The sequence below is a fragment of the Perna viridis genome, chromosome 13, assembly GCF_037379345.1.
Source record: "Perna viridis isolate PV_CMFRI_1.1 ecotype Kerala chromosome 13, ASM3737934v1, whole genome shotgun sequence".
Classification (NCBI taxonomy): Eukaryota; Metazoa; Mollusca; class Bivalvia; order Mytilida; family Mytilidae; genus Perna; species Perna viridis.
In genome coordinates this window covers 23,384,295-23,403,158 of record NC_142457.1, presented here as the reverse complement: position 1 = coordinate 23,403,158, position 18,864 = coordinate 23,384,295, and the positions used below count along the sequence as shown (strand labels likewise).

The 18,864-nt window shown below is 32.5% G+C and overlaps 2 protein-coding genes across 8 annotated transcripts in view; one reads left to right on the top strand and one right to left on the bottom strand.

The window, feature by feature from the left end:
- LOC148600047 (uncharacterized) overlaps positions 1-18,864 on the top strand; it is a 66,319-nt gene that overhangs the window by 35,383 nt on the left and 12,072 nt on the right. The gene's annotated exons all lie outside the window — the stretch shown is intronic.
- LOC148600048 (uncharacterized) overlaps positions 1-18,864 on the bottom strand; it is a 33,263-nt gene that overhangs the window by 13,875 nt on the left and 524 nt on the right. For 5 of the 7 annotated variants that reach the window (XR_015918205.1, XR_015918207.1, XM_088559438.1 and 2 more), the window contains exons 2-7: positions 14,259-14,337; positions 9,529-9,876; positions 7,534-7,641; positions 5,451-5,543; positions 2,631-2,726; positions 1,702-1,791 (exon numbers count right to left, since the gene is read on the bottom strand). Coding sequence is in view for 3 of the 7 variants with exons in the window: in XM_088559438.1 (XP_088415564.1) it covers positions 1,702-1,791; positions 2,631-2,726; positions 5,451-5,543; positions 7,534-7,641; positions 9,529-9,876; positions 14,259-14,337 (814 nt within the window). In the remaining 4 variants the exon portion in view is untranslated. Of the gene's footprint in view, positions 1-1,701; positions 1,792-2,630; positions 2,727-5,450; positions 5,544-7,533; positions 7,642-9,528; positions 9,877-14,258; positions 14,338-17,663; positions 17,768-18,864 lie in introns of those variants that run through there. The other 2 variants (XR_015918206.1, XR_015918208.1) reach the window with 2 other exon arrangements.

Sequence of the window (18,864 nt, the reverse complement as noted above, 5' to 3'; positions counted from 1 at the left end):
TTGTTCGTGACAAAGTTAGATACAAAGACAAAAAGATAGAAAAAAAATACTCAAGTTTATGATATCAATTAAGCTGTTTAAGTTTTATTTTCGTAGAATATCAACATTTTCTAAACAAAGAAAGGAATAACAGCATGCGGGGAATGGGAACATTTAATTTCCCAATTGACCAAGTCGGACCACTGTAATTATCGTCCTAAATATTGCTTTCATTTAATTTTTTTTTTCCAACTTGTATTTAAATGCTACTCAGTGATTCTCTGATTTCAATATTTTAGTGACTCCCTCTCCTGCATTTTAAATTGTATGAAGATAGGCATATGGCATATATGTCATCTGAAAAAGAATTTTCACGAGAATGCCTCTTTTTCAAGTGCAAATCAAAACATTGGCTGTGACATGCGTCCGAATTACCCATATCAAAACAGAATAAAGAACCCTTCAATATTCATTACCTTTGCAGCGTGCCAATTTTCAAAATAAACATAAAACTGACTTTAACTTGAAGGAATGTAGTTCTTGCACTTTTTCAAAATTGTTTTACATTTAACATCCTAACAAGTTCATGTTTCAACAATGAAAGTAGCCCAAATTTTATCATGAAAAAAATCAAACAAATATTTAAATACTTAAAAATGACTGTTACAATAAATAGAACAATGTTTGACAAGAATGATTAGCATTTTTGAGAATCTTAACTTACTAACTTCGAAACCCAACATAAATTTTCGGTTGAGGCAAACATGATTTTTGGACAAAAATGAGTTTTTACATGGTTTTCTCAAGGACAGACTATTAAATGATTTTTACACGCTTGCCGTTTACTTTTATTTTGTGTGGCAGTGAAAGATGACTGATCTTTAATAAAGTTTCTGCTACTAATGTTAAGAATGTATACTACATTGCATTAACTTCGTATTTTCCCCTAAATACTTTCCTGCGATAGTGGTATTTTTACAAATTCACCAAATCTAGAATTTCAACAACGAATACACAGTTTATAAAGCTTTTTTTTAATGTGAAAATAGAGCTTTAAATGCAGGCAGGCAGATTCGATTAGTACTAAACATTTTTCATTATCTTAAGACATCGTTTAGTACGTGTTCTGGACATTAACACAAGAAAAAAAATCTGCAAACGCACTATATTAACCGAACTAAAATGTCATTAAAATCATTCATAGGACCTCTGTCGATACATGTATTAATATTCCAATTTATATATATTTACTCGAAACATAATGTTTCTATTTCATACTGTGAAAGTACTTTCGTTCGGTGTTATTTATATTTGTACTTTTGTATTCAGCAGTATTTCATTGTGTTTTTATTACGTGGGGTTCGTCCTTTTAGCAGAGTTTTAGTGTGTATGGTAAATTGTTCTTTTTGTTTTTGATTTTAAATCATGTTTGTACTGGCCACGAAATTGTGAAAGTCTGTCCACATACTCTATACAATATAGATCATTCATAGTAATTTAAGATGACACATTTATCATTACATATGTTTTCCATCGAGTTTAAAGTGTAAATATGTTGCTAACTTTAAGATTTGATATGAGATGTTAATAGAATTTTATCGAAAACACATCACTTACGCGCCACATTCTTAAGCTAACTGCCAGTTTAAATAGCGATACAGCCAAATATCGAGATATATCACATAGCTACATTGTATATTATGCTTCTATTAATGTGATTACCTGAAGACCGACTCCCTTTACTTGTTCTTTCACATGGTGAAGTAGGATGTTGCCTAACCACTATATCAGACGTTATATTAGCAGCTTGATCTAGCAAATAAAACACTTTAAAAAATGTCAATTGGCAAAATTAATAATGGTCAAAGCAATCATTGATATTTGAGAATACTATACTCTATATAAAATTCTTCGTTTTTATTGGTTCACAAAGAATTATTATTGATAAAATACCACCTGGACATGAATACCTACCTTCCGTCAAGAATTCCAATTACTCCTACAGGAATTTTTTCCTATTATTCTCGTTCCGTTGTAGGCTTGCTCAAGCTTCCACACAATGAACAAATGTTCGGACGATAATTTGTTTAAATTAAATAATAAAGTATTAATGACGAGATTATCAGTAGTTTTGGTAAATAATAACACAAAGAGGACCCACAAATTATGTTCAAAAAGGCGTGAGATTCTTTTTTAAGAACGATGCATTGGATTGTTAAGAGAATGGATCTAATCACGAACTAAACGATATTTAGTATAATATAACACATACTACCTGCTGTTGAGGTTGATATACTAGATAAACACTGAGAAAAGAATATAACGTTCAACTTTATCTCGACCAAAGTTCGTTCTTCATGTATCTAGTATCCAACTTCACCTGTAGGCAATTAGTGTATAAAACTTTCTAGAAAGTTAAACGCCAAGGGTTTAGCAATTTTGGTCAGAAAATACAAATGAATGCATCACAATCAACTTATAGCACATACGTGACTTCCCAAATTCTTCCATACATTTTTGTAATGATTTGGTACATACTAATACGGACTGACATAAGGAATATAATTCAAACATTTCGTGAAAGCGTCGAGGGGCATGGTCTTAAAAGTTTAATCGAAGCATAATGTAATTGAAAATTAATGTTGCGGTACCTGAATTACGATTCACATCTATAAATGATGTACTGTTGTTTTTCTCTGGAGAAAAAAGATCCATTGTTTTTGTCGTTTTGTCTTCAGTTGATCGTCCTAAGGGTTAAATACAAAAGATTAAATTTATTAATTGAAATTATCTTTCAATAATGTTAAAATATGAAATTTGCTGTTTTACATATGAACATAAAAGCAATGAAACACCATTGCATATTGATAACGACTAGATATCTCACATATTAGGTCAAAATAAATTAACTCGTATGACCGAGATGACATAAAACTAATTGAATTAAAGTTACACATGATATCTTGTAAACATCACATGACCAATATAAAATACTAACTTTTGTCTGACTCAGATTGTAACTCTCATATTTTAATTTTTAAAAAAAAGTTAAATTTAATCAGTAAAGATGTTTCGCTTTCTGACTAGAGTTAATTCTATAATTATCATAACTAAAATGTAAACACTATGTATCTTGATTCTTTGGATGCATGTTCGAGTGAAAATCAATCGAATATATTTGATAGAAGTAGACAGAACAGGAAAAATAGACACAAACAACAGAGAACATAAAATAGACTGGGATCTTTATGAAAAACAGCCTCTGCTGTTCTAGAAAAACCCGTGGAGTTGCTGATAAAAAGTAAAATCCGAGGTAGACGAAAGAAACAAGGAAAGATACGACGCAATGAACATATATCTGTTATCGTGGTGTAAATGGGTACACCGTAACTATCTCGAGCTGTTAACTGGCATAGTGGAGTGCAATAATATTGAACCTTTCGAATTTTTGTTGAGTATTTCTATCATGTACTGCAATAGTGTTAATATGATTATCATCCTTTTTTTAGACGTGTTTTATTCAAAATTGGTCTTGGTACAATACACGAACCGATCCAGCCAATAATAATTGCGATCGTTCATCGATCACCGACTAGTTCGATCAGTCATCGATCCGTCAATCCGATCCGTTAAACCGGTGACCGCTTCCTTTAAACATAGCATCACTGATGATTTGTTCATATATTTTACGAATCGATTTGTTTTAGTTTTTCATTTTAACACACATTTACCAAATTACATAAATGTTTACTAGATTAACTTTTTTTAATGAAAAACAAACGATGTTAATTTATCAATTCAAGCTAATATGGAACTATCCTGGTTAGCTCGATTAAAATTCTGATCTTTACTTAAACCAAGCATCTGTCATTCAACACAACAAAACCGCGTTCAGTTCGGACACCGTCAAAAATCATTTAATCATCGGTCATCGACCGGTCAAACAGTTGCACGGGTCGGTTCAGGGACTATAACGTATATGTTTTTGGTCTCTCCTTTTATGTTTTTTATGGGAAACAATCGCCAAAGTGAGATTCAATGTTTCTATGGATACTTGACTTTAGACTAGAATTCCTCAATTACTGGTACAGTCCCTAAACCGATTCGCGCAACGATTTGACGGATCGATGACCGCTGACTGATTGATCGCTGACAGATTGATAACCGATGATAGTAGGAGACCGTTCTTATCGCAGTTTTGGTATGTAAAATTACGGTAAATCTGTTAAAAAGGAAACAAATGTAAAAAAAGTATTGATTAATGTTTTAATCTATTTCATTTTGTTTACATGTGCAAAATTGACGAGTACATCAACCGAATCTGTAAAATATATTGAACGCTCTGTTGTCACGTGATGCGATCACCGGTTTATTAGATCGGTTTGACTTGATGACTGACAGGAAACTGATCGATGCTCGATGACCGATCGCAAATTATGTTAAACGGACCGGTTCAGGTACTGTATCACAAGAGGTAGACTTACATTCGCAAACAAGTCTTAAAATTTTATTGAACTATTTACTTCTCGTACGTGAATAGTATTAGTATACTTGTTATTTTGTTTAAAATTCCTTTCATCTTGCTATATGATCATTTGTAATCTCACGCCAGTCGGGTAAGAATGGAAATTATCGCTAGTTTCTATGTCTCCGCATGACATTCAAGCAACAGCGTAGGAATATTTGACGACCAATATAACCGTCTGTTTGTATGCTGCGTATGCAATAATGGCTTATTTGTGGCAATATTTTCTAGTTTACAATGGGAAATGATAAAATACAGTAACTTTCCCAATTAGAAGAAAGGAATAAATCCCAAAATTATTCCACACATTTTAAACGCGATCATCTATGTTAACCGATTTTTTTTTAAATTGGTATCACAGCTGCACAACAAACACGACGTCACGTAGTACGTCGCTGAAAAATAGTCCCGAATGGAAATTTTCCAGCGCTTATAAAACATACATATTTAGGTCAAGAAAACTAATACCTTACAATTCAGCAAAACAGCCATTAACAGATTATTGCATTTTTTTTAACTCACGGAAGTTTTTCATGATCATCTCGTCTCGTGGCAAAGCCACTCGACGAGATAAGCATGAGAAAATTCCTCTCGTTAAAAAAATATTAAATAATCTAATAGTATCGTATGATTATGATAGGTTTGTAGAAAACCATATGATTACCATGTTCTGATAGTATGATAATCACACGAAAACTAAAGCATATGTTAATCTCATCGTGATCGGTTTATATCATAAACATATGATGCAGTGAAGACTATATAATATGTTAATTTTCAAGTACAAGTATTGGAATCAAATCAATTTTGGTATTGCTATTTTGAAAATGTTTGAAGTCCGTTTCAACAGACGGCAACATTTAATAGAAAATAAATATTCTTTACACATTTTTGCATTTGAATTTGAAAACTCCTACTCAAAATGGTTTGTACATATTTAACTTACTTGCTTTCTGTTTGTGCCGAAACCAGAATATTATAACCAAAGTAACCAAAATACACATTACGATCACAGCGGCTACCACACCGATGGTCACAGCTTCAAAAAGACAATATTAAAACATTTAAAATGCAAATAAAAAACAGTAAGGACAAGCTTATATAAAACTACTTTTGATATTTCATTTAATGCTTTCAAGGGGTATATTCCAAGGCCTAAATGTAGAAGCAGACCGAACACACTCTTTTTTTTTTTCTAAGTCTGCGATATGCCCCGATGGGAATATAAGCACCTCCATCTGCCCCAACAATACCAACAAGGTGCAACTAGTTTCACGTTTATTCTACTGACCATATAGGAGACATTGATATGACTAACATTCTCTATCATACGACTGTCACGAACAAAACCGCCGTAGAAAGAAAAACTCGTACCAATTATTTCAAATTCTTATATTTTACCTATTGCATCCACAAACTAATTAAAGGCTGTAAGAGCCTCACTTGCTCACCTGGATTGATAAGTAACATTCTGCTTTTGTTAAAGTGGCCATGGTATGTTTATGAAAATTCCTAACGTTCAATAAAGAACATTCATGTCAGTTTTTATTGAATTCCGTCCAAAACTATTCATGTCATATACGGTCCTTTCGGTCAATATGGGAAATTTAGACATCAGAGAAAACGAATCTCTCCATAAAAAATGCTAAAGGTTCAAGATACCGTCAACCATACTTCATAAATTGGAGTTATAACTTAAGGTCATCATGAATGCTGCAGAAAATCGATACAACGAGAACAAGGAGACCAATACTGCCTCCACACTCTCTAATGACGATACATCACTACATCAGTATATTTAATTCGAAGCCTCTAAAAGTAACCATAATATGCTTCATACTTGAATCTGCACTACCAAGACCTTTTCCTACTTGCAGTTGTGAAGGACTGATGCATTAGTGAATATTTATGTATCTTTCATTTGGTGTACATATTTCACTAAACTTATTTTTCACGTATGTATAATGCAGGAAAAAAAAGGGGGAAAAATAAAACTTATAAAATATCTATCGTTTTGTTTACTAGAGACCGATGCTTTGATTTTGCATTTCCGATATTTAAACAGTTACTATTTCAAGCAATTTCTGCTTCTATTTATTAAAAGAGTTGAAAAAGACAATCATTCGGTGTGAATTGAAATGTGAAAAAAAACTGTTTAGACTACCTTATATTTGACATATAGTATGATAACATTATAGCCTACACAGTGCATAACTTCTTGAGAAATGCAAAGCATATTTTCCTGGTTGCATAATTGTTTGCACACAGCCACATATTTTTATTACAAACACTTTACTGAAGGCGACTTAAATAAATTTGGTTGCAATAAGTTTAATGTTTCATAGATAGCACCTGGGTATGGAGTGTTCCTTTCACAACTCATACGTTTTGCCAGAGTTTGCCGAAACTTTGCATACTTTTTTGTATCCCGCTAGAACTCTAACAAATAGGCTTCTGGGACAGGGTTATGTTGCTACAAGATTGAAGTCATCACTACAGAAGTTTTATGGTGAACTCGTGGATCGTTATGATGTATCCATTTGCACCATGAAAACTTATTTGTTCCACGTGTCATATTTTTCTTTTCCTCGTTTGTCTACCCCGAACATGACTATTCATGAGCAACTCGGCGGGTGTTTCTAGAAAAGCAGAGGACGCTTCCCTACCGGTGCACCTGCTCCGTGCTCCCAGTTTTTAATGGAGTCCGAGTTGCTCATTTGCTTTGGTTACTTTATATATATGATTTTAGTTACTTTATGTTCTTTGTTGTGTATGTCTGTTTTCCATGTCTGGTCATTGTCCCTGGATTACATTCTTTTGATTACCGCTATAACCTTGGTTCCCTTGATTATTCTTTAATAACATTAATAAACCAAGACGTATAACCAAGATTTGCGTACTAGATATCGGTGGCCATACGATAAGTGCCGTAAGAAATTGAGCTCGTATCTCTTGAACAGTATTGAATATTTTTATATGGGTAGGTATTTGTTTGTGTTTTCTACTTATATTATGTCATTTACACTTACAAATATTTGTTGAATTACTTAAATCGGTTGTTGCTGTAAAAGTAGGAGTTGTGGCAGCACCCGCCGAGATCAATGTAATATTCTCGCACAAATATGTAACTGAACTATCTGGATATAAACAAAGCATTCATCAACAACATCAGCTGCAAAATGGACACTTATTGTATTTGATTTGCAATGCTAGCAGTTAAGTATATGTCTTTTAAAAGCATTGTAAAGAGCCAAATGGTACACTTTCCAGAACATTTTAGTGAAAAGTATTATATGCACAATTGTTTTACACGTCATTGTGAAACTACGACTTCAATGGGAAAGCCTATTTTATTTTCATAGCATATTTTTCAATTATGCCAACAATTTAACCAGGAGCTAAAGAGAAATGAGCAAAAAGGCCCAAGTACAAACTTTAGATGTATCACCACCTGCAGTTTTCTTAAATTGAAATGTATGATGAAAATGAAGAATCAATGAAAACATTTCTTTTACTATGTTTGTTCCCACGTGTGTATCCAATTTATTTGAGTGGACGTCTAAAGGTCTCATTTCTCTCATCGTTTACCTTGGATAGGCAATCTGACTTACAAATTGTTTGTTTTCAGAATATTTGGGAGTTACAATGTAAATTCACAATGCTCTGTCGCAAAAAGAACGGTCATCAGGAGATTTTTGCAGATCTTTATAGCATTCAGTGTATTTGAAATACATTTGTGACAGCTGTTCAATTATAAGTAAAGCATTGGTCAACTTTAAGGATGCACATAAGGCTGTGGGAAGACAACTAACGAAATATTTTTCAGTCATGAAAGATTAAAAAACATATGAATAAGTCAAAAAGGCACCTCGCCTATTAAATAATAAACAAAACGTTAAAATATAGCATTTGGGTCTTCAATAGCAGTACGTATTCTCTAGACTGGCCTTTGATACGATGATTACCCCGGCGCGATTAAATGGGCATAACACCAAAGCCTAAATACAACAATTAACAATTTTCATGAGGTTAACAACGTCTTAAGATTCCTCCTATATATGGACAGGTGCATCTCATGTGGCGGGACTAATAGCAGTCACTGACTTGCGAGATCCAGAACTCACTCGACAGATTATGTCGATTAAATCTTAATTCTGCCTATTAAAGGGTTAATGAAAATATGGTATTTTCGCTGTTGATCAAGATCACACATTGCATGAGATTCACCTTAAACGTAAGGCAGTGTAAAATGAATACCATGATTCTTTAACTGTCTAAGTTGTGATACACTCGTATATCATTTGATAATTATCATAAGACCATTATACAAGTTAATGGAATATGCCATTACAAACAAATGGATCAAATTACCATTGTAATGTCAAAGCACTGCTCTTTAGAATGAAAGAAATATTTATCTAAATATCTTTTTTTTCAAGCAAGATTTAGAAATACCCTTAAACTATCTCTGTGAACACGGATTCGGTTTTGAATATGCCTATGTTATCAATACAACAATGAAAAAGGGTTTGAGTGTTAATGACTACTTTATTTCCACTCTTAACCACTTAGAGATTCTTGTGTACTACTAATAATGAAAAACGGTTTTTAACACGTTTTTTTTTTTGTTCAACACGGTGTCGGATATAATAGCTTGTCTTTAAAGTGTAATCAAGGAAACCAAGATTCAGCAGAAATCTAAAGAATATTATCGAAAAATAGAGTAGACAGGCTAAACATGAAAAATAGGAAATAAAAAAATCCAGATATGTTTTTTCTTATTCTTGTGATTTAGATTCATTTCAGTAGAAACAGCTGATTTTTGCCATAAAGTGTCTATTTATGATCAGTTTTAGGAATACTTAAATACACTTTTCTTTTGTTTTAACTTACATGTTAGAACTATAGTTAAGTATATCCATAATATGATAAAACGACCAATTTGCTATATAAAACAATTGCATCTATATTTCATACTTTCTTACTTTAAAATTTAATTTGCACTTATTCAACACAATTCTTACCATTTGAATTGAAACGTAGAAAACTTTCTACTTTATAATGTTTTTTCGATCTCAAAATTCTCCCTACACAGGAAAATGGCGTTAAAATTGGAAAATTATTCACGCTATACATGAAATTCCATTGAAATGAGATACATGTATCATTGCAGTGACAAACATCTTCATCACATGGTCCATCCTTGTCATGGCATGAGTTGTTTGTTGACTTGAAGTGATCAAAGGTAACTCCGTTGACCAGAAACTCAGCACTGCAATCACTAAATAATCCAATGGTGTTGCATTCAAATCTTATAGCACCGGAGTGCTCAGTTAAAGAACCAGTATAATTCAACAGAACTTCTTTTGATTCTGAAACAATAAAAATGCAAGTTAAAATACATTTAATTATCTTTCTTGTTATGTAAATGTTATTGTAAATTTGATAAAACTTAGATCTGAATACCAGCCTTCCGGACGCAGATCTACATTTCATTTACTTGGTTTATTCATGTTTTTTCCAATAACTTTGTATACTTCAGGTTTGTGACCACAATAAATTGATGGAAGAGCGTGGGGTAGTGAAAGCAACTGAAAGCATTTTGATAGAAATAATACCTTTTATTAATAATATACACACTCTGAAACGCGTTACATTCCCATTTCAGCTTGCTTCGTGTACTTCGTGTGGGTGTATCGTGAGTTTCGTGTGCGTGATCGTGGGATCGTGTAACGTGCAGCGTGAGAGTCGTGTGCGTGTGCCTTTCGTGTGCGTACTTCGTGCTTTGTTCTTTGTGTACTTTTTTCAGACAAATAATCACAAAGATTGTATCGCATTAGATAAAAATAGTTATTATTTCAAAATACTACAAAATTGACTATATTATACCAATACTTTATGAAATTCAGGAATATTTATTCTCCTGGAACAAGGAAAATATGTTCCAATGACCGATTTACAATTTTTTTTTAAACATTTTTCACATAAAAGCTACTTTCTTTTCATATTCAGAGCAATTAGGTGGTATCATATCAGTCAAAAATACTCTATCATCTAAAGTATTAGTATATCATATCATTTTTTTTTTAATTTCAATATGTGTATACTCCCTGACTAATGAAAATGTTTTCGCAATGTGCCATGTATAATAAAAATGGACATTTTTTTCTGATTATCTTATCAACAATGAATTTATTTATTTTTAGATAAGTAAGATTGTATCGCAAATAGTTAAAATTGCTTAAATATTTAAAAATAGAGTATGATTTACTTTATGGAATATTAGTATTTTTATCCTCCTGGAATAAGGAATATATGTTAACAATGATCAAAATAGTATTTATTTCATATTCAAAGCAATTTGATGGTATGGTAATATACTTTTATATCTCATAATTGAGCATATTTTACCCTAATTTTATGAAATTTCAATATGTTCATACTCCCAAACCAATGAAAATGTTTCGCAATGTACTATGTTTAATGAACATGAATGTGATTTTATATCAAAAACACATATGGACATTTAGAAATTGTATATATCGAATATGTTTATTAAAGCATAATACACATTAATGCAAAAGTACATATGAGATGTTAGCAATTAACACAATACGACGAACAGACGTACACTTTAAACCGTAATTTATTATTTGTTTCGTTTCGCAAATTTGATTCCGAAATATACAAATAATACAGATGGACACTTCCAGTGAACACGATTTTCCGTGTATCGTGTTCGTGTTCTTCGTGTGCGTGGGATTGGGAACGTTACACGTTTCAGGAGGTGTAATTTTAAATTACAAGACACAGGTTGACACAATTACATTTTAAAATGAAAGAAAAAGTTAACGTAATGGATAAAAAATCAGACATCAAAAGAAACAAGAAGCTCTCAGGAGCCCGAATCGCTCACTTGGAAATATTTTTTGCCTTTCGCGGGCAATAACTATAACAAGAAGTTGTCCGACAATTTTGACTCAAATACTTTGGTAGGACTTATATAGAGATATATATATAGAAGGGTCTGAAAAATTCCCAACGATCTTAGAACTGTCAAATTTGCTTCGGTACGAGTTCGAGTCCCGCGGAGGGAACGACCAAAAATTTGCATCGCAAATTTGACAGTTCCAATATCGTTGGGAATTTTTTAGACCTTTCTATACGTTTTCATATCTTCCCTGTATCAATTTGATCCGATGGAGCAGTGTAGTGAATAGAGTCGTCACATTCTGAGACGTTTGTATAATATTGATTTATTGTGACATGCATCATTAATTTGATACTCTATCCTACATAATAACATCTAAATAAACTGTCCCGTACTACCATGCATCGTGTACTAAGTTACAGCCCTAGATTAATCCTACGAGGAGGAATGACCCGGCCAGCGAAAGCTACATTTTTATATAGCATAGCTGGCCGAGTGGTCTAGGGCGCTGGACTTTGTGCTGGCGGTGTTGCCATAGATGTCACAGCGGTACGAGTTTAATTTAAACACACCATACGCATGTGTTGCCACAGGTGAAAGGAAATTTGACAATTCTGAATGAAAAGTAACAACGAACGTTTATCGTAAAGTTTGGTCAATAGTTTTCCTTTTCCATTGATTTGTAAGTGTAGGTCAAGATATGAGGCTGACTTCACAGTGTCTGTAATATACTTTATCTCAAGTTCTTTGGGGTAGATGCGATGTATCAAATCCTCGAAGTTAGAATTGTTTAAAGATAATACGTCATCTTTATAGCGGAAACTTAGACTAAAGGATCTATTTAGTCAATTTACCAGGTGAAGGCGAATATGAGATGAAGAAAAAATTCTAAAAGGTAACGAAAAATTGACTTATGGAAACAAATATTGATTAGAATTATTTTAACTAATGAATTCAATTTCGTGACGAATTTTACAGTCCCTGTATGGGATAAACTTCCCATTTTCCCCAATTCCCCATTGCCGCACACTTCACTCCCCGTTGCCCCATTCTTCATTGCCCATCCCCAATTGCCCCATTCGCCATTGCTAATAGCCCCATTTTCTATTGCCCTATCATCAATTTCGTCGCATTACACACTGTTGAAAGAAAAATGAAAGAAAATGCTTTATCAAACGCATATTAAGATGCACAAAGTTTTGTACTATCAATATCGATTTTAGAATCTCGCCGCCGGGTTCGAGAGATACTTGCATTATAAATCATCGCCACTCCGAGCTGCATTCAAAATTATCATGCAAAATATTCCTAAAATATATCGATAAATGTATGAATTTTATTCTTAAAATGACTCTCAATAATGTATCTATGAATAGTATTGCTTTATTTCAACTTTATTTCGAATTCTTAATTGATAAGCACTAATTTCCAAGTGTATATATTCAGTCCCAATTCAACAAAACAACTTGTTTTAATTGTATTGGTTCAGACAAATTTAATTTTAATAATGGACTGATATTATTGTTTAAAATGTAAACAATGTCAATATGAGCATTATATGTGTGGCTGTGAGTCGTTTATTTCAGTTCAATTTCTCAAAAATGACATATTTCTGCAAATAGCAAGGGTGTGAAAAGTTTTAATTTCAATAATGCTCCACAATTATTAATTAAAATATTTAAAATGGCAATATTAGTAACCGGTTGGTGGTTGCGACACTCAAAATTGTATATCTTTGCAAAGTATATGTGTGTGAACACTTTTATTATACCTTTTAGTCAAAAGTTATTAAAATATGTTAAAATTATCAATATCAGTATCATGTTGATGTCTGTAAAACATATATTTTAGACCACATTCTTAAAAATTAGATATTTCACAAATTCAGTGAGAACGAAGACTTGCAATAACCTTAGTGGTTTACATTATTGTTTAAAATGTAAAAAAATTGTCAAAATGAGCATCATATGTGTGGCTGCGACACATTGATTTCAGTCCAATTTCTCAAAAATGACATATGTCTGCTAGATATATAAATCACTGTTTCTTATCGTGTTTTAAATTTCTTTTTTGAAATTAAGATACCTGTATAGCAATTAGTAATTGGAATGAAGCATTTGTTGCCATGGATTGAAACACAATACAATACAAGTGCCTTCACGTGTTTTATAAATTATGATGATAGCGGTCAACAATTTAAACCCAGTTGTTATAAATAAATAATTATGTCATATGAACATACATGTAGTTTACTAGTTTAATATTATAATGATGCACGACTGTAAATATAAATGGTTCTAGCAGTTATTAGTATCGCATTGAAGCTTTTTGATATGAGTTCAATTCGTTTCCGATGATATGCTATATTTACTCGATAGCAACTAACAAAAACTAGGAAGAAAGTTAGGTATAACAACATTTTAAATTCATAGTTAAATAGGTCAATAAAGCAGTTTTACAATAGTCAATTAATATAAAAAAATTATCTAACAATACTGCCAGTTACTTCTCGTGATTGTTCATCAGAATCAGTATTCGTTCTACCAAATGATTGGACGCTTTTGAATAGTAGTAATAAATGGTTAGCTTAGACACTTTTCCAAAACACAATAAGCAATATTCTTGAAATTATATGAAACGTGCAAGAAAGCAAACTTAAAGCATTTCTCTGAAATGTAAGTTTTTGAGGCATTGGCATATGAATGTGTATTCACAGATTCGTTGGTTAAAATACTTGTTAAAATTGCTTTTTGATACATGTTAAACATCATAGTTCACACAAAGCTAATGTGTCTGGTAGTGTAAGAAAATGTATATGCTTACCTGATATACATGTACACATAACATGTTGGTATAGTAGGTGACAGAGAACACAGAACAAAGTTGATGAGCTCATCCGATTCTGAAACAATAGGATAGATAAAATAAGTGTAACGAACTCTAACACAAGACATTTAATATAATTTGACCGTAATACACCGAAGTTTAAGTATATAATGGTATCACAGCAGAACAGAAGGGGAATAGAAACTGAACAAAGAAAATTGAAATAAATACATCATCAATTACATAATTTAACAAGCAAATGCACAAAGTAAAAGAAATACAGTACGTTGAGAATAAATAAACAATATTTTCTTTTCAATTTAAATTCCTTATTTAACACACCATTTTGTTTGAAATGCCTGTATCAAGTCAGCACCATTGCGGTACCAGCTGCTCCGGTGGTGTAATATCTATTATGCAAGATTTCTTTTGACTTGACTTGATTATGAAACGAATTGGTGTTCGGTAACTTTGTTGTTACCTTTATTATGTGGTGCATTTCTATTTGTTGAGGAAAATAGAATTTTGGATTTTTTAATGGTCACAACATTACGTCTACTTAATTTTTAATGGGTGGTGATTTGAAGTTTCGATGAGTATTAGAGATTCACATATTGATAGATGCAAAATGTATGGATCGTATCTTGTCTAATGTAGTTAGATAAAACAAATATCAGGATTACAATACATTGTTGTAGTGGAGACACTTATAGTGATAAACCTAAGAGGCATTTGTTGAAGACGCACATGTATATTAACAATATTTAACGAACACTTCTATTATCCAGTTATTTTCAGAAATATGTTGTCAATCTTTGCCCAAGGCTCGATATTAAGTCTATCATTTAAGTCAGCATATTTTGCTAATACAATATGTCACCATAAGCTGACGCCAAAGCCAAAACTGAAACAATTACTAAGCAACATTTTCAAAGATTAATCAAGGGAACCAAGATTCTAGCGGAAATCAAAAGCATGTACTCCAGGGACAAAGACAAGATATGGAAAACAGACAAACACGACAAAGAACACAAAATAACTAAAAAAAATACATACTGAAAACTGGAAGCATGCATGCTCAAGGTGCACAATAAGGGTAAGCATCTTTTGCATTTCTAGAAACTCCCGCCGAGTTGATCATGGAAAGTCATGTCCAGGTAGACGAAAGAGAAGAGAAAAACTATGACGCGTTGAACAAATCAGTTTTTATGGTGTAGGTGAATACATCGTAAAGATCCACTAGTCATGATGAAGACATTGAAACTTCTGTATTGATGACTTCAAACAACAGATGAATTTACAAAACAAAAGATATTAACACATGAATGTAAGCAAATATAAAGAAATATGTCGCAAATAGATGTTGCTGTAATAGGTAATATTCAACAACTCATTTTAACATGATTCTAAAAAAAAACACATGTATTATATATATCATTATTGCTTTGGGAAATAAGCTGGAAGAGGTGACTTGGTAGCCTTAAAGTTTGCCCATAAATCCTTCTTTTCAAGCGATTCATTGAAGTTTAATTTCATGCCAAGGACAATTTCGGTTTGAAATTTTCAAGGACGCTTTTGAGTGTTCAAACTTATGCTATTAATTTCTATTTAAGAAGACTATGTCTCAAATGTCAAGAAAAATTACACAATAAGTCATGTTTGGCAGATTAACATATGTAAAGAAAAGATACAGATTAACATACATAAAACTTCCTATTTACACCATAATCTACACTAATATCCTACTGTTCCATCCTAATTCTCCCGTGAGAAATCAGACTTTCCCTTAAAAAATTACCCCCTTCCCATAGAATCCCCACTGCATTTTTCTTAACCATCTATTTACATTATCACATTGAATTTTATATTTTAGATTTCTTCATCAATAAATATTTTAAAAACGAATTTCCCCACTCCGCCATACAATATTCCTTAATCATAGAAATATTGATGAAATTATCCATAATAACCACTGTCTCCAAAAAAATATGCGCTAATGTTACATTCGACTCTTGTTTAAGAATGATTAAAAAATTTCCTTTAAGTTACAATCGTCATTTTCTTGCCATTGCTAGTTATTAATTTGTTAACGCAAATAACCTATAATCTTTAAGTCCATAAAGGTTAAGATTGAATAATGCCGAGCATGTGGTATATTGTGGTTTCTCTTATGAGGAGGCTGATTTAATAGCTGATCTAATAAAAAAGAAGAAACATCGTTTAGCAAGATCCTTTGATCTCAGTTTCCGCTAAATAGATTACGAAGTATTATCGTTAAACAATCCAAGTGATATATATATATATATATTTTACACCAACACGGAATTAACAAAAAACGTTAAGTTCTTCCTATTTTGTATAGTTTCTTATAACATTGTTTGTAAATATTTTTATTTTTATAGTTCAGTATTGAAGATCAACACACAACGTGTGTCTATAGCACAATTTTCAAGACCTTTGTTACTGTCGGTAAAAAATTTGATACGTCACATGTATTCACCTGATCATGTAGTGAATTGTGTTCACAGACCATTTACTTTCATACACACTCAGTTTATTTAAGGCACTGAAGAAGGTCATTTGTTGACTGAAAATGTTGCCCATTATATACTTTATTATAGTGTGTTAACATCTTTATCGGTATCGTTGTACAATCCTTTAGACTAATATAATTATTTTTGTTTGTGCTGCATCGTCATGACTGGACGATCCGACACCCATTAAGTTTGCTGGTTGGCAGATTCCTTTAGACTTATATATATATATATTATATATATAAATATATATATATATATATATATATATATATATATATATATATATATATATATAACGTCTCAGAATGTGACGACTCTATTCTCTACACTGCTCCATCGGATCAAATTGATACAGGGAAGATAAGCTAATGATGGAAAGTTCTAATGTACCAGGATTGTTCTTTGTATAACAAAATCAAGCTGTTAATCTTGAACTTGACTATTATAGTTTTTAATAGATAAAAGAAATAAAAACATTAAGATGTTGCTAGTGCCATGTCTTTGTAGCTTTGGTAACACATGAAATGCTAAACGAGCGACACAATTGATGCAAAAAAACTTACGCCACGAAATGTACAAAACGTTGATCAAGCTATTTAAGAATGTTACGGGGACTATGATATATATCTTTTTGATGATAAAACCAAACACTACTAAAATAAATATGAATAAATAAAACAACTAGTTTTACGAGCAAATATTTCCGGAAGAATTTTGTGTAGCTTATAACTTTCCACAACGTACATTGATAAAGTAAGCATTAGATATGGGCCTTCATAGTTAACATAGTATCTTTATAGGGTAAACTACTAACACGCCGTCACAAAACAGGTAAATTCCCATATCGAGATAAAGAGTAACTCACCGTGGCAGAAAATATTTCCTTTTTAGTATGAGCCCATTACCCTTCCGTACGATAGGAATCTGGACTGTTGCTCAATACAAATTCTTTAAGTATGGAAATTATTTAAAACATGATTGAATACGTTTTTGTATAATTGTTATGATTGGTATAGGATGAATGTCTTTTTTCAAATTATACGTAAGAACCTTGAACAAACAAGATCCCCATTCTAAAGTTAAGTTTAAATTTAAAAATAAATCATTTGTTATGTAACAACAAGAATTGGAAGTTCTTACATGACTTCCAATATAAATAGTGAAGAATAATTTTCGAAATACATTCATCCCGGTATATTAATAACACAAACACACAAACATATATATATATATATATATATAACGTCTCAGAATGTGACGACTCTATTCACTACACTGCTCCATCGGATCAAATTGATACAGGGAAGATAACGTAAACCTATAGGATGGTCTGAAAAATTCCCAACGATGTTAGAATTGTCAAATTTGCGAAGCAAATTTTTGTCGTTCCCTCCGCGGGACTCGAACTCGTACTGCTGTGACATCAATGGCAACACCCTGCACGAAGTCCAGCGCCCTAGACCACTCGGCTAGCTAGGCTATATAAAAATATAGCTTTCGCTGGCTGGGTGATTCCTCCTCGTAGGATTAATCTAGGGCTGTAACTTAGTACACGATGTATGGTAGTACGGGACAGTTCATCTAGGTGATATTATGTAGGATAGAGGATCAAATTAATGATGCAAGTCACAACAAATCAATATTATACAACGTCTCAGAATGTGACGACTCTATTCACTACACTGCTCCATCGGATCAAATTGATACAGGGAAGATAACGTAAACTTATAGAAGGGTCTGAAAAACTCCCAACGATGTTAGAACTGTGAAATTTGCGAAGCACATTTTTGTCGTTCCCTCCGCGGGACTCGAACTCGTACCGCTGTGACATCTATAGCAACACCGCCTGCACTAAGTCCAGCGCCCTAGGCCACTCGGCCAGCTATATATATATAGAATAATCCTACGAGGAGAAATGACCCGGCCAGCGAAAGTTACATTTTAGATAAAATATATGCTTTTAGCAGAGAGGATTTTTTTTCAATATTCTTCAATCAATTTGGCTTCTGGAACAGGGTTATGTTGCTACAAGACTGAAGTCATCACAACAGAATTTTATAGTTGTC